This window comes from Cyprinus carpio, chromosome B7 (assembly GCF_018340385.1).
Source record: "Cyprinus carpio isolate SPL01 chromosome B7, ASM1834038v1, whole genome shotgun sequence".
NCBI classification, from domain to species: domain Eukaryota; kingdom Metazoa; phylum Chordata; class Actinopteri; order Cypriniformes; family Cyprinidae; genus Cyprinus; species Cyprinus carpio.
The window spans coordinates 20,054,770-20,071,965 of NC_056603.1; the positions used below are offsets into that span (position 1 = coordinate 20,054,770).

At 37.2% G+C, this 17,196-nt stretch overlaps 1 protein-coding gene across 1 annotated transcript in view; it reads right to left on the bottom strand.

Annotated features, from left to right (window-relative positions):
• Positions 1-7,056: 7,056 nt before the first annotated feature.
• LOC109093419 (nuclear factor of activated T-cells, cytoplasmic 3-like) overlaps positions 7,057-17,196 on the bottom strand; it is a 69,268-nt gene continuing 59,128 nt past the window's right edge. Inside the window, exon 10 of the mRNA XM_042727848.1 lies at positions 7,057-7,473. Within this exon, the coding sequence (XP_042583782.1) occupies positions 7,394-7,473 (80 nt within the window). The 3' untranslated portion in view covers positions 7,057-7,393. The remainder of the gene's footprint in view (positions 7,474-17,196) is intronic.

Consider the following 17,196-nt stretch of genomic DNA (forward strand, 5'->3'; position numbering starts at 1 on the left):
GTGTGTGTGTGTGTGTGTGTGTGTGTGTGTGTGTGTTTTTTTTTGTGTGAGAGAGAGAGAGGAATTGAGGTCAGTGGCATGCTAAACTCTTCCTGTGGCTTTTGATGTCAAGATCTCTTCTGTCCTATTTCAAGACTTAAAGTAAAGGTTATGGAACGAGATCTTCCTGTTGTTATAAACACAGCTGGGCAGTCCAGTCAGGCTGCAGTCCTTGCCTTACACTAGGGAACCAAAGTGCAATGCAATACTTATTTGCCGTTCTGTATAAAGGAATATTTTGAAATAGTGAGATTGTAAGAAGCCAAATATATGCTTTAAGACTGTTATGCTGCACATAGGATTAAAAAAGGGCATGATGGTTTTTCCCAGTGTACCTTTGCAATGTTTGGACTTACAGCCTTCAGACTTATTCCTTATTTAATAGAGATCAGACCAAGTATGTACTCCATAGACTTGCATGAACTGATTTTTAGTTAAATCCATTTGAAAAGTGTAATTTTTTTATTTAAAGTAAAAGAGGAGTTATTTGTGTGATCTACATTCATTAATGCTTGTTGTTTATATGAATTGCATCGATAGAGGTGTGTATTCTGTTGACCCCAGAGTCCTGTGAGAATGTGCAGACTGAACTGTGCCGAGGTCTTACCTTGTTTTGGACTTTATAATGTTTTGGAAATGCAGTCTACGTATGTTCTTTTCTACTGCTTCCAGGCTGCTTGAATCATGAGCTTCATTTCCCCCCATGACTACATTACCTGGAGTGCAATACAAGGCTGAACAAAATGTCACACCTCTCTATTGAAAGAAGGGGCCTTTTTCCCCTAAAATGTATGAAATGTATGTGTGTAAAAAAATGTGACTCTTAGATGCAACAAATAAATTGATATTTCTCTGACATCGTCAAAGTGGACATGAGCTTTTTTGGTTTGTGTTATGGAAATTTAGAGCAGTGGTCCTCAACCTTCTTGACTCCAAGGTAACCCGTTGTTCACAACAATTTTATGTGACTTTCCCTGTTTGTCATCATTTACTAATAATACATAATTTTCGCTCATTAAAAATGCCTGTGGATTTTAGTTTGCAGGTTTTACAGTGTTAAAAATTACACTTTTAAATTTAGACTAAACTACATAATATATCCAGGGTTTCTGAAATTTTTAAAAAGGTAATTTTGCATTATTTTAATGTTATTTGGTTTTAAATATGGATCTAGTTGCCCTCTATTTGGCCCTGGCTGAGAACCACTGATTTAGAGAAATCAATTTCTTCAAAATCCAATGAGTGATGGGGAATTCTCTCTCTCTCTCTCTCTCTCTCTCTCTCTCTCTCTCTCTCTCTCTCTCTCTCTCTCTCACTCTCTGTCTGTCTGTCTCTGTCTCTGTCTCTGTCTCTCTCTCTCTCTCTCTCTGTCTCTCTGTCTGTGTATAAAAACATGAGCACACATGGTTTCATTGTGGGTTAACACACCAAAGTCAAACACCACAAAGCAAGTTTAAAAACTGAACTCTTATCAGTTCAAACAGCCTCTGGGATGTGGCCAATTCACTTTCAAATTCAACATTACCATAAGCAGAACTGAAATGAAGTTGTTTTTCTGAATTTTGCTTAATCTTTGTATTTCATACCGTTTAAGAGGCCTCAAATGTAAAAATTTTATAGAACAATGGCCAAATGAGAAAACAGATGACTTATGCAACTGTAATGTTTATGAAATGTTATTTATACGGGCGGGCGATGTACTGGAAGGCAAGATTTTAATAACGTTAGAAATGTGTTAACCGGTGGAGATTTTGGACTATTGTCTCTATCGAGGTTACATGCTTACGTGACGTCGCTGAGTGATTTTAAACCATTGAAATGCAATCATCAGTGAAAGCGAATTAATTTCGCTAAATGTGCGTGCTGTCTGAGAGACTGTTTCAGAGTTCTGTCATCATGGGCACGCGCACGAGTTATTTTTGCCGCTTTATAGGCCTTAAACAAATACACACACTTGTATGTCAATATACTTTGAAAGTAGCCTCGTAAATACATTTATTTAAGTCTTAAGTGAAAGCAAACAGCTAAAAAACGAAAAGAAAACATGCTCTTAAATTGACAGCAGTCTAATATTCCTGCTGTCTGTCATTCATGTTAACCAGACAGCAAAAGAGGAAGTCTCTCACTGCTCTTGACTAAATCACATTTGTAACTTTAATAAGAAAAAATATATATTTCATTTACACAGTGAGGAATATGTACAGTAGTTATACATTCGATTACTTTATACAATGTCCCTGTGTTCAATTCAGAAGGGCTCATCCATACGCCCTAATCCCTTCAAAGGGCTGAAGGGTGTAGGGGACCAAACAACTGTTTCTTGAAGTGCCCTTCTGTGTCATCACCACGTGCTCACACGGAGGCGCCGTCATCATGCAAAGAATCTGGATCATGGGAGCCCGAAATGTCCAGCAGTTGTACCTTTCGAAATCCTTCATTCCGAAGGGCCCTTTGAGCACTTGGGTTTGGTACAACCCTTCATAATGGCGGCCTTGATTGCCTGTTGCTTAGTTTTTATTATTTAATTGCTGACTGTTTATTTGTCTTAAGTGAGCTTTAGTTTTTTTTTTTTTTAGTTGTTTTTTTTTTTTTTAGTTGTCATGCTGGTGACAAGAATTATGAAATTTCTATGGTATCTAAAATTTATACAATAAAGAGCTTATTTAAAGCAAAAATAACTATTTTGTGATATATATTGTTACTGTGAAATAAAATTACTCATATCATTATTTTGATCATATTGCCCAACCCTAGTTATTCATGTTCTATGAAGTATTAATTTTTACCCTGAAAGACCCGTAATACTTGATTTGGCAGTCACTAAACTGTAATTGTTCCTTTATAATGTTAAATCAAATCAATAATTCATAATTTAATCATCCCTGGAAAAATAGTCATTATAGAAAAATCTATCCCAACAGTGATCAGTACCAAGCTGTGATTCTGCAAAAAAATAAAAAAATTGGGTACAAACCTGTCACCGGCACCGTCCCCTTTCAAAATATATTAATATATACACTTGAGGTACTAACATGTACTTTTAAAGTACTATTACAGTAACTTCAAGGTACTTATGTGAACCAGGGATAAGGTACAGCAATGTACATTTTAGTCCATTCACTAAACATTTCATTCTTGATGCATATCATAATCGAAACACAATGACACACATTGACACACAGAGAGACAATTGGGCATTTATTCTTTTTATTGATACACTACCTCAGAAGAGCCTATGCCGCACGGTGTTCCCTTTGAATAATTTCAAAAAGCACTGCAGTCTTAAAAATTACAAAATGTTAAATACAAAATGTACATGAAACGACAATACAAGGCTCCGTAAACATAAACTGAACCTGTACTTTTATTTTACAAACTATCCAAGCAACCCAAACTTTAGGAATGACATCCATTTCAAAGTATCAAAAATAGAGTTCTGGTGTTTGCGTCGTCATTTGTATGTAAAATGGGAACACATTGTTCGATCTTTGGTTTCTAGAGAATGAAAATAGGTGCTTATATAGGGACCCTGCTTCATCCCAGAACTCCCCATCTTTATTTTTTTGTTTGTTTGTTTGCTTGTATTTTTTTCTTGATTCTCAAAAAACACTAAACCTAAATCAAACCCAAACCTTATGACACACGTTCTCTAAAATCGCATTTTAACACAAGTTAAGGCTTTCCTACTGTATATTTGATAGTTTAAATTAAACAGTCAAAAGTGGCATTGAAAACACCTGTCACTATATGTAAGGGTTCACATACAACAAAATATATATACTTACTGTATAGATGCAAGAGTAACAAACAAACCTGCTATTTGTATATTTGAAAAAAAATGTCACACCATTGTATTGTCTGTCCTTGCATAGCCTAATGTACCAGTGTGCTTTTGCACCATTCAAATTCTAAGAGGTTTTTAAAGATACAAAACAAATATCTACAATTCATTGGATACAAACTGACGTAAGCACATACGCACAAAACCGTTAAGACGCTTGCTCTATGCATGAACAGACACATCTTGACACACACAACGTTTGTGTGGCATACTACCCTACGAAGAAGCATCTCTGCATCTAATCTAGAGGCATCAAGGTTTTGTCTTGGTTTTTATTTTTCTGTTTTTTTTTTTTTTATTATTTTATTTATTTTTTTCCTTAAAGGCAGAAGGCAGGTTTATAGTGCATAGCAGATTTTTTGTCTTTTTCAAACATAATTAATAGTCATGGTTACAGCTGTACGTCTCAAAGACTAAAAAAAAAAACAAAAAAAAAAACAATGTCTCATTTTGATTTGTGCCAGTTTACATGGAGGAAAAAATTGTTGTAAGAAAACAATTCATTTTCCAGATTAAAATTTAAGGCAAGGAGCCAATAGAAACTCGTAGATTTGTTTGCATCATAAGACATCTGCTCACCGTTTTGTCAACGCAGAGAGCAAATTGAGAGCAAAAACGAGCACTATAATAGTTTAAGATGGGCTGAGGGGTTTGGAAGCTGGTTCAGATTTTAACCTTTTTGCCCCAGAATGCAGTGGGGATACACAGAAAGAGTGGCTTTCAAGTCACTCTATAGTAACAGTCTACATGTTGATTGTCAGGTTGCAACCTTTTTTGGACAAAAAACTAAACAAAAAAACAACCAATTTAATATGGTTTCCCTGACATCAACCCTGCAATGTTTTTTTTTTAATTGTCTAATGCAATTTTTTATGCATAATTGTCTCTAATCAAAGGCACAAAGCGAGTTTCAGCATAGACAACATATTATGTTTCAATATGGACTCATTTATATATATATATATATATATATATATATATATATATCTATATATATATATATATATATATATATATATATATTTATATTAGGGCTGGGCAAGTTAACACGTTATTATCACATTACCGCATTAATTAATTAATGCCGATAATTATTTTATAGCGCATTAACGCAGTTTTAATTATTATTTTGAAAGTCCGTTGCTCACTGGCTTTGAATAGATACACATACAGACAAACCATGGGTCACAGGAGGGGTGGGATGTTGATCAGTACTGGCTTGGGATGGGTGTCTTCACGAGAGCATTTGGGGTGGGCCTAACACTGCAGCAGTGCTCACATTAACGCTCCCGATAAAATTATTTAGGCTAAGCATCAACATTAACAAACCACCGTTCACTGTTATTTTTTACAGAAAAGAATGCAATGTGCTCATAATCACTACTTATGAAGTAGTGATTATGAAAGTTTCTGATAGCACATGAAGACAGCAGAGAAGCGCTCTCACTCAGTACAGTGGAGTGCATTGCTTTGTTAACTTTGTGGTTTATTAATTTGAGTCGTTTGGGAAGCGGTAACACATGGCCCTCTTCACAATATATTGCTTTACAGATCTATCATTCTTGCTGCTCAGAAATGTACACGCAATCATGCTGCACATATCAGAAGTTCCGCGCTCTCACTCACTGATCTATATATAACTGAACCGAGCTCTGGCCCACCTCTCCCAACCGAGCCAGGGACGGCTGAACGAACCGCACCTGAGCGCGGCACGGAGTGATCACACTAGTGAAACGAACCGGGCTTTGGGGATCAAACTCTCTCGGGCACGGTTAAGATTGCCTACTGTGAGTCTCCCGCATCCCGCACACACAAGTCTCTACCCACTCGCACCCGCGCTGCTTTGGGTCCCGCGATTGTGCAGGTCTCTACTCGGAAGCTACCTGTTATAATGTTATGATTGAGGCTCTGGACTCTTGAGCAAAACTTGTTTTTCTATAACAAACTATAAAATATTTTCTATTAAAGTATATATATGCCCTGGCAGTGGCAAACAGCTTGTTATATATTTAATTTGATTACATTAATTTGAGATTTACAAGAAATATTTTTTAAAGATTTATTTTTGGTGTTTTATGTAGATAGGACAATAAGACGACAGGAAGTGAAGTAGGTGAGAGAGGGTTGGGATCAGGAAAGGTCCCCGAGCCAGGACTCGAACTCTGGATGCCTAAAGCACAACAGCGCTACATGTCGGTGCGCTGCCCATGAGGCCATCGGTGCCAGCACGAGAAATATTTAAACTGCTACTATGTAAAAGGAATACTGCTGTAAAAAAAAAAAAAAAAAAAAAAAAAAACACCTTATTTGTTTAAAGTGTTTGCAAACCAAATGTTATTACACTTTTGTTCATATAGCAGTACTTTTAAATGAAAAAAGTACACAATACATTATTTTTGAATGCATTATTGAATTTTGTGCATAATGCGATTAATCGTGATTAAAAATGTTAATCGTTGCCCAGCACTAATATATATATATATATATATATATATATATGAGCTTTATTGTCTCCAGACATTTTGGTCTACAGTCATGAGTTCATTTTCCCATGCAACCAAAACATGTATGTAATCTTTAGAGTCTGCTAACAATTCACTTGACTTTTAAAGCACAGGACTGTCAAAGTAAGATTAAACCAACACAGTTCACAGCACTCCAGAACAAAAGATGAAGCTCAGCTAAGTATAAAATACACACACTGGATTCAACTGTGTCCTCCTCATCAAAAAAAAAAAAAAAAAAAAAAAAAAAAAAAACCTATTATAAATTCTCAGCAGAAAGCCTGTTCACAATCACAGCTACTACATAAGGCATTTGTTCAACCTGAAGAGGAAAAGGGCCAATCATTAAACAGATTATCTACAGCTCAGAAAGGTCACTAGACATGTGGAATGTTGCATATTGTTACTACAGACTCAGTGCAGCCCCAAGGGCCCGTCCACTAGGGGGCAGCACTGGGAGAATGTGTATTGAAAAAGGCGGCGTTTTCGCTGGTAGGAAGCGTGATGTGGGCATGTATCACGCTTAGAGCACCCCTCGGCTATCCCACTAAAGTGACTATAGAATCGCTACTGTGTACTGCATATTCCGGTCAGGGATGAGGGTGCTCGACTGCATAGCTAGCCAATCCTAGGGGTGACTCTGCGAGCTACAAATAATAATACATCATGCTGTCAGAGAGCCCTGACTTACTGGTTTTATTTCCAGGAGAACAACACAAAGTTTACACCCACTCAACCACATCTGTGTTTGTGTACATGTACTGTACACCTGATTTTGTGTGCATGCGTACATTGTATACCCTCAACTCTCCCAGCTGTTATTGTTTACAGCCACAGCCGTGTTTGTGAATCTAGAAGGAATAATGGTCACTCGAATTGCTTCTGGCTCCACGCTAGGAAGGGCTGCTTTTGGACTATCAGGGCAGACGCTGGCTTTGGGTGGAATCTCGTTGCCCGGCTCTGGAGTCCTGTGGAGATTGTCTGAGAGTCTGACGTGGCTTGGTGTGGGCTAGGACTGACTGTGTGCAGCTGGTGAGCCCCCATGAGCCTCTGGGGCCTGAGACATGTCTCTGCCTATGATCTCATTCACTGTAACACACAAAAAGAGGCATTGTTTTGATTATTTAGGAGAAGATTTTTTTTCAAGGACTTGCATACTGTTCAAAAGGCTTTGGTTGGTGAGATTTTTTGAATGTTTTTTGAAAGAAGTCTCTCATACCAACTAAGGCTGTATTTATTTGATTAAAAATACCATAAAATCAGTTATACTGCAAAATAAAAATATTGTAAAAAAAAAACCACAACAAAAAAAAAAACATCTTATGTAATGATACTGTTAAAAATTCTATTTTAATATATTTTAAATTGTAATGTATTCCTGTGATGGCAAAGCTGAATTCTAAGCAGCCATGAGTACAGTCTTCACTTTTGTGGAACATTTTTTTTTCCAGGATGCTTTGATGAACAGAAGGTTCAGAAGAACAGCATTTGTTTGAAATCTTTTGTAATAGTATCTTTACTGTCATTTTGATCAATTTAATGTGTCCTTGCTGAAAAAAGTATTAATTTATTTAAAAAAAAAAAAAAAAAGATTGCCGACCGCAAACATTAGTGTGAACGTTCATATTGAGCATTTTAAAAATCAGTTCCTGTTTCTAACCATTGAAGGGCAGTGTTGAGCTGTGTACAGTCGAGTTCAGACATCCTCTTCAAGGGCTGATGGAAATAAAAGACAGATTGAAGGGGATGCAAAATTAAAAAAAGAACTTTGGTATGTGACCACTTAGGAAAAACACGTGCACGATTGTGCGTCTGTGAGCATAAGGATGTAAATTCTGACAGCAGCAGTCTTACCAAGATGACCACAACACACAGGCTATAAAAGCCATTCTCTGCTTCTTTAACTACGAGGCTTTGGTGCAGGCAGTTGCATCAGTTCATTATGAGTTTAATGGCCTTTGACTACATTTCCTTCAGCCTGCTGGCTTGGGCTTTTAGCGCACCATGAAAGGCCTGTATAAAATTGATCCATTGTTAAAACACATGTTCTATATCCCAGAAGGCAACAGAGCAAGTGTGGTAATTACTTTAGCAGGCCGGGAGACTGATGTTAAGCAAGCAGCCAAACTTTTTTAACAGGTCGTCCCAGCAGGGCTCTGATTAATGCTGTGAAAATATGACTGTTTCTCCACATGCTCTATTAGACAGTGGATGTTCTCAACACTACAGCAAGTGCGATGATATTGCCTGCCAACGACAACCATGCTGAAAAGTTCATCCTATTTGAAAAAAAGCAACAGAGAGGGAGAACTAGGGCAAAGACAGATCCTCGCTTTATGGAACAAAATATTGTTCCTTGGGAGAGATGGTGGGTTTTGACACACTCAATATAAGATTCAATCACCAGATTTCCAAGCTTGTCGTCAGAGTAAAAAAAACACATTTATAAAAGGCGATGACAAATCTTAGGAAAAAGCGGATAAGCAGATAAACAGGTTTGACTGTTGAAGGGGGCCTCAGGTATTTTTCATACAGGTACCTGCCTCTGCAAGTGAGTTAATAATCCCAGCATTCCTCATCCAGACAACCCATGACTGACTGGGATGGACCACATTTTCCAACAGAACTTAAAAAAAAGGAGCTCAGTCAAAGTTAACAAATTTGTCCTTACACAGGATTACAATTAAGCCCCCCCCCACTTTTCTTTTTTTAACCCAGCATCAGTAGACATATATAATAGCATATACAGTCATTTGTTAACAAGACATCAAAAGCCAGAGAGCTAAACTCAGTGCTAAAAATAGCATTAAAGGTGAATGAAAGAATACGTGTTTAAATGTGAAATATGGCAGGGAGTGTTACAAAAAAAGCAGCAGAAGACCATATAAAGGACTGTGCTGATCCGCTCTGTAATTCAAAATAACAAGCATCTCCTACAACAGTCACTCTGTCTCTGTAGGGTGAATATTAAAAGCAATTATGCAGTGCTCAAGTCACAAGTCAACGCTACTGATGTTTGTGATAGTTTAAACTTTGGTGTTTAAAAAAATCTAAATGTCACAAGAACTAACTATAGTACTGCCGTGTTCGAATCATCCAGGTGTTTCATAATTGCATAAGGTTTTGTGGCTACTCGTTTAATGTAGATGATATCATTTAATCCTTTTGCACAGTGTCTTTTGAACCTGTTATTTGTTTATTAGGGTTTTGTTTTTTCTTGCTTTGTTTACATGTTGTGTTAGCCACAGTATGTGTGTGTCGATTGTTATTTTGTGTGTTCAAAGTTTAGAGTTGTTTTGGTACATTTTTTTATGTGGTTGATGCTATTATTTGTGATGGTTTTGTGTGCAAAAGTTGCATGTTTGAGTGAGTGTGTGTGTGTGTGTGTGTGTGTTATGTTTCAAATGCCCAGCCGCTGTCACAGATCATCCTGTTGGCGTAGGCGGCTCTTCCTCTTGCATGAACACACTTCACACATGCAGACCTGCTCTGGGCTGATTGTGAGTTCTTCTTTAAAACCCACTCAGCGCGCTGTCTGCCTCTCACACTGCACAAACAATCAAACAATCTTACACACACACTCTCTGCACAAACCTGCACAACCTCACACACATTGTAGAAAACTGATATAACTTACAAAACATACCGAGAAAATGTCAATGGAAGCACTTTATATGACAATTTGCAACCGTCAAGAGTGTTTAAGATGTAATGAACTTTAATTGATGTTGAAAGAAAAATTAATGAATGAAAACATACATACAATATATATATATATATATATATATATATATATATATATATATATATATATATATATATATATATATATATATATCACACAATAATATATATATATATATATATATATATATATACATATACACACACACACACACATACGTTCACACACACACACACACACACACACACACACACACACACACACACACACACACACACACACACACACACACACTCTCTAGTTATTTGTTTTGAAGTACAACATTCAAAACTCCAGTAAACGTAAAAAAAAAAAACCTGTGTTTGAAATCAAAGAAATAAAATATAATAAGTATAAATTAAGGAAAAAAAGGCTAAAAGCAAAAATGATTTATTTCAGCTACTGGCATGGAGCATTAAAAATGCACACTTAAACATCTGCTAAAGACAAAAACAAGCAAACAGCAAAAAAAATAAAAAGAAAAGAAAAAAAAGTATGCCAGTATTTTTAGCACAGCACAGTCAGTCAATAAATACAGACAGCTATTTAATCAGTGCCTGTGGTATTGGCAGATTTTTAAGGTTGCCGATTTTTTGAAAAGACTCATATGTCGTCTGCCACGGTATTTACTCTGCTTTGAAGAGTACTTTCTTATTTTAAAACCTTATTTTCCTGTCTCCTTCTAGATCAAAAGCTTTCTTTTCTCACTTTTTCCATTTTTGCGTGACACAAAAGCACTCTGTAGTTTCTCACATTCCTTCATACGCACACATGCACGCTCAACGTTTGGACCAGTTTGAAAGCAAGTCACCTCAGGACAGCCAACACTCATAAGCAGTTCTATTCCTATTACAGTCGCTTAATGTACAAATTACAAAGCACAAATCTCAACGATACATTAAGGAAGTGAGTGTCTGAAGGGGAGCTGTCGATATTAGCGATGCATCTGACTCAGTTAAATACGGGAAGTTACTGTGCAATATATCGCAATATAGCAGCAACTGACTTGAGAGGTTTCAACATCTTCTTTCCCCACATGTAAGAAAGCATGATTCATCTCGATCTCTTTCGCATAACGCTTGGGAGTCTCAGCGTAAAGTCTTTAAATAGGGGATCCTCTTTGGATGAGTGGAAGGGGCCATCCCTTATTAACATATAATATACAGGGTCTGAGGCTGAGAGCTCACCAACAGCAAAACTTTGAGCTGGGGTAAATGATATTGTTTGACGGTGCTTCCCCGAGACTGTGAATCACTCGACTAGCCACTGCACTGGCTGACCGTTAACGGAGGCATCAGTGGAGAAGAGCTGTCATAACTGCTTACTGGGTCAGACATTTCTTCTTTTAACTTGCGGGAAATATTTTTATACATTTATGACCAAGATTTGGTTCCACACTAGTTAGCCTCACTAAGTGACAGCTTAATTTAAGCTAAATTGTGGGATAGTTTTATGGTGTATAAACAGTGTATAACTTACATGTCAATTTCAATTGTATTACTAAAAATAAATCCATGTAAACTAACATTTTAAACTGCATTTAGAAATGAACAAAACTGCAGGAGTTAAAAATTATGCCTTTTTTTTATGAAACATGATTCCATTGTAGTTGAGATCCTGATGATATATATATATTTTCTTTTCTATTTTGAAAGCAGTGAATGTGTTGTGTTATGATGGAAAGTATTATACTAGGTAAGACTGACCTCATCAGCCAGAGCAACTGATAGCAAACACCCGTTTCCATTTAGGAAAAAAAAAACCAACAAAAAAAAAAAAAAAAACATGTCAGATGTTTAACCCAGAGCTGCTCTTTCACAGAGCGTGAAATGTGAAATCTAGTCTGTGTTTAGGACATGGGCAACCACGAGAGGGTATTTTCATTTGTGTCCCCCTCAACCTATTTTGACCTTGGCAGTGGTATACACTGCAAATCTTACTTTTTAACACAACTCTAAAAAAGAGAGTGCAAAAAAGAACAAGACAAAAAGTGGCTGAGAAAGCACAAGGGAGCATTCAGTTTGATCTGTGAATCATGTTGTGGATTCCCCATTTAAAGTGTCAGTATCTGATTCATCCCCATTTTCTTTGACCGGAGGCCTCAGCGAACCTTTAACATGTTTAGTCATTGGCTTTAACAATCAGCACAGCGTAGCCATGGGGCAAAACAGCAATGCAGGTGCCGTAAAAAACTTGACTGTTCTAATGCACGTCTGACCCGCAGAGGATTTTTTTCAATCATGGAAAACAAATAAATATTTAGAAGCAGCTCATCAAGTGAGTTTGAAAAAGAAAACAGTAGATAACACCAGGTGATTAAAACAAAACGTTCTTAGCGAAAGTTAGGGAGAAGCACATTTTTACAGCAAAAATGACAAGATCAAACCACAAAGTGCATACACAGCCACATGTTGGCATAGCATAATTATTCAGGTCTCCCTCCTCCACTCAAATACATCTTTTTGGTCTATAACCAGATTCAAAATAGAACTCTGAATCAATCATTTAGAGATACAAAAGGAGATGTACATAAGAGAATTTCCCCCACAAAGCAAATATATGCATAATTCAAATTACGCCCCATTTAAAACAGAATTATTCAGGACATTTAACCATTTAGCAGACACTTCTATACAAATCGACTTACAAATAAGGAGAGACACAAGCAATTTATCAAAACAAGAGCAAACAATAATACTGATCTTAAAGGGATAATTTATCCCAAAATGAAAATGCTGTCATTATTTACTCTCTTTACCTCTTTTTTCTTCAGTGGAACAAAAAGATATTTCGAACAAACAAGTCTGAGCTGGGGTTTCCTGGTCAGAGAGTGAACCCTTGTCACATTAATTCCCAAGGATCTTTGCACCACGCCACATCTCTGCCGCCAAACACCACAGCAATGCAAACTGGACGGACCACAACGCCGCTGCCTGCCTGTGCCAAGACCTCAAAATGACGTTCCTGACACTGTAATTGTACGGAAAGATGACACAAAACCAGGTTTCCACTGCTTTCAGAAAAGGTTCTTATTGTGTTTAATGAGCAGGCAGCTTTGGGCCCAGAGCTGTGTTTTTTTCCCTTCCACGCTCTCTTTTTCCCTCAGAGATGAGAGAAGTTGTGTTATTAATTTGACACAGTCATTTACCACTGGCTAAAGACTACAGACCTGGAATATGTCACACGTTGAAGTTTCCGTACCCACAAGCGGAAATAGGGAAACGGACACAAACAGACGGATGAGGGCAGAACATTATATAAGGAGTGGTACAGAAATCAGACTATCATATCATTGACAAATGCGATTGTTACTTTGGTGAATTCCAAACGGTAAAACCAACTCTCATCCCTTGATAGAAACAGAGTGACACAAGATATAATCTCTAGGACACAAAGTAGAAACTGTGTGTGTGTACAGTTCGACAGGGATACAAGACCCGAAGACAGCAGGCTTTGCCTATTATTAACCCAGATCAGTGCACTCACGCCGGGGTGGCAGCTGCACACAGACATCCACGAGAACAAAGGAGCACCAGCGTACACATCTCAAACACAGACCTCTGAGAGGACATTAATTAAACACAATTGACATGAAAAAGAGTGGAAAGAAGAGATGAGACGAGGAAAGAGACTAAGTCTCCTGTAAGTACTGACACACACCGCTCCTTCTGTTCAGCACGAGGGAACCAGTCCAAACTCATCAGGAAAATATGGCACCCAAACTCCTTATGCTCGTCTAACACACACAACACACACACATACGGCTCACTCAGCTCATAGGCAGTCTACACTTAATCACGGATATCATGATGAGAGATAAACGCAATGGTACAAGTAGATTACTCAAATGATAATAGTCTTTTAACATTTGGTTTTCATCTCCTATGTTCTAGTCCTTCTTTGACCTTTCTGTTTGAGAGTGTGCGCTCAAACAGTGTAAATTGCCTGTTTTTTTGTCTTCCATCTGTCAGTCTGTCTGTAGCCCCTCCCCAGCACCACCTGCAAAGAGTCTTTGACATCACCTGTGCCATCTGTTCACACACACACTGCCGTACGGACGATTCTTATTTGTCCATGAAAAACCCAAAACAGTTCCAGCCCTTAAATATTAGCTTTCTATATAAATAAACTTTAATCCACCCAGTGGCGGCACCAGCTTAACGCAGACCTGGAATAATAGGACCGGAATATCAAGTGGGATTCCCGCCTACTGCAAACTGCTAGTCAGCAGTATTAAACCAGTTTAACCAGAATCAAAACGGCTTTGGAAATTAAAGCCAGTGCAATTTGTAAACAAACACCGGGTTTTACACTAAACGATTATCTGCATTCACACAGAATCATACAACTACCAGAATGCACTGCCACTGACAACCACTGAATTCTGCTGAAAAGTGATTCATCAAATGGAACTGAAGTATCTGGGGCCATAAAAGTGCCAGGAAAGTGTGATTAAGAACTGCAGAGTCTGACTGATACATCAACTTACATTTAAATCTAGTGAAACTCTCAGCCAGCTGCAGAGCTCTTACAGTTAACCATGACGAGTGATTCATTGCTCTTTTATGAACAGATGCGAGAGAAAAGAGAGCAAGAAAAAATGAGCAAGTTTATATTTAAATGCAATCAACAATAAGCATAATAATAAAAATAATAAGATACAGATTTATATAACTACATGGAATATTGTAAAAAATCATAATCCATGCGTGAATGAAAAAAAAGTTTTTTTATATATTTATAAATTACTATTGTGACATTAGATTTTTTAAAAATTGTTTTTATATGGTTTCAATAAATTCTATAATGCTTTAAAGTAATAAATCCTAATGGTTTAGTAACATATAGTAGTGATAACCATAGAGTATACATTTAAATGCAATAAACAATAATTATTTTAATACATAATATTATATGCAATATAGTAAATAATTTTGTATAAAAACGTGTATTTTTCAGAATTGTGTATATACATTTTAGGTTTATTTATTAAATAGGCCCTTCGCAATGCTTTAGCAAACATGCCGTACCTTTCACTAGTAGTGATAGCTGTATGTTGACGTGAAAGGAGGTTTATGTCAGTGACTGGAGCTGTGTTCTGTTCTATTTGGAGTTCATTTCTGACCTCCTTAACAACTCACAGTGCTCAAGAACTTCAGTCAGAATGACACAGACCCTATTTATAGTGTGTGCTTTAGGGAGGATACAGTCCCTGGTGAAATCAGTTCAAAACTTCACTTTTAAAAAGGCTCAACTCCATCCCATCTCACACACTGAATTCATGAGGACGTCTAATGCTATATGTGAGCAACATGTAGGCAGTGAATACTTGTGGCTGAGCATGCCTACTCTGAAATATTGAGTGCGTATTAGGGCTGCACGATGTGTCATTTAAGCATTGATATCGCGATGTACGAATCCACGATAGTCACATCGCAGGATGTGCGATGTAGGCTGTCGTAGTTGATCCAACAAACACTCAACTAACACTGCAGCTGCTCCCCGTCCTTGACGAATGTGATTCGCAGATTAATTGCACAGCTTAACCATCATAGAGTGAAAGTTTATCATTTGCATGTGTTTTTAAGTCCTGTCAGTTTAACAGGGCGCATATAAGAACGAGCAGAGAGAGAGAGAGAGAGAGAGAGAGAGAGAGAGAGAGAGAGAGAGAGAGAGAGAGAGAGAGAGAGAGAGAGAGAGAGCCCCGGCCGCGCGCGCTCAACTTCACCGTCTTCGAACAACACGAGCGCTGTCTTGCTCTCTCTCCCTCGCGCATATTAAGCAAAATCAATTGACAGGATGGTGTCAAAAAAAAAAAAAAAAAAAACTATCCAGTGATGAAATGTTTTCTGTGTTGTCAAATCTTGTGCGATATCCTAAACTGCTGAGATAATTACACAACGCGTGCCGTACACGTCTGATTTGCGAACTAATGATTCCTTTGAACCGATTCAATTTAATGAATGGTTTAAACAACTGAGTCCAACACTGAACTCGCGAGACGTCTGAATTGGTGTATAAAAAAAATCTGTAACACTTTACAATAATGTTTCTATTTATTAAACTATTTAACTACATTATTTAACATTTACTATTACTAAACTGCACTTCTACAACATTGTTAATTTCAACATTTATAGGCTTTAGCCTTCATTGTTGAAATCAAAAGTTGTGCAGTATTTGTTAACATAGTTAATGCACTGTGAAGTAACATTACCAAACAATGAACAGCTGTGTTTTTATAAACTAAGATAAACAAAGATTAAATATAGTATAAATATATAAATAATACTTTGATGTTTAAATCATTTAAAATGAGAATGTAAGTGTGCTCACCCCATTTTTGTTTTTAAGAAAAAATTTGATTAGATTTCATATCGCAATATATATCGCAGAAAAATAAAATATCGCAATGTAATTTTTTCCCAATATCGTGCAGCCCTAGTGCGTATGCGTGTAACCATGTGTCTTGTGTTAGTATGTGATTTGAAACGGTGAATTAGCTTGTGCAAATCTGTGAATTAGTATGCAGCTGGCCAAAGAGTGAGAATTTTGTGTGTGTATACACTACATATAGTGTGGGCTGCATATAGTGAGGGCAGTTTTAATAACTCAGACAAATTCTGCATCCTTCTGGACTCACACATCACTACACAGACACAGGCACTTGTCTAATTTGAGTGAGTCAAGCTGTTCATTAACTCTGTCTGACTGCACATTTGAATACGTAACTGAAGAACTGCAGAAAGCAGAAGTGACTCCCCGTGATCACATTCTGGTCCAGGATCCGTATCTTAAAACCATGACGACATTGCTGAAATCTGTGCTGATGAACTACAGCATTAGCCTGAACTCTTTCATCAGTCATCCATGAAAAAAATAATCTACTATGATAGATGCACCAGGTTCAAAGTGCTCAAAATACAGCCCACAAAATATCTGAATTTTCAATAATAAATAGCTGAGTTGCGAATAAAGAATCAATTGTGGTCTGTTGTCTGAACTTCTCATATAAACACACCATCAGCAAAAAATACCCACATAAACACAGAAGTTGAGAAACAAGCTCTCCTGCTCTGGCTATGCTC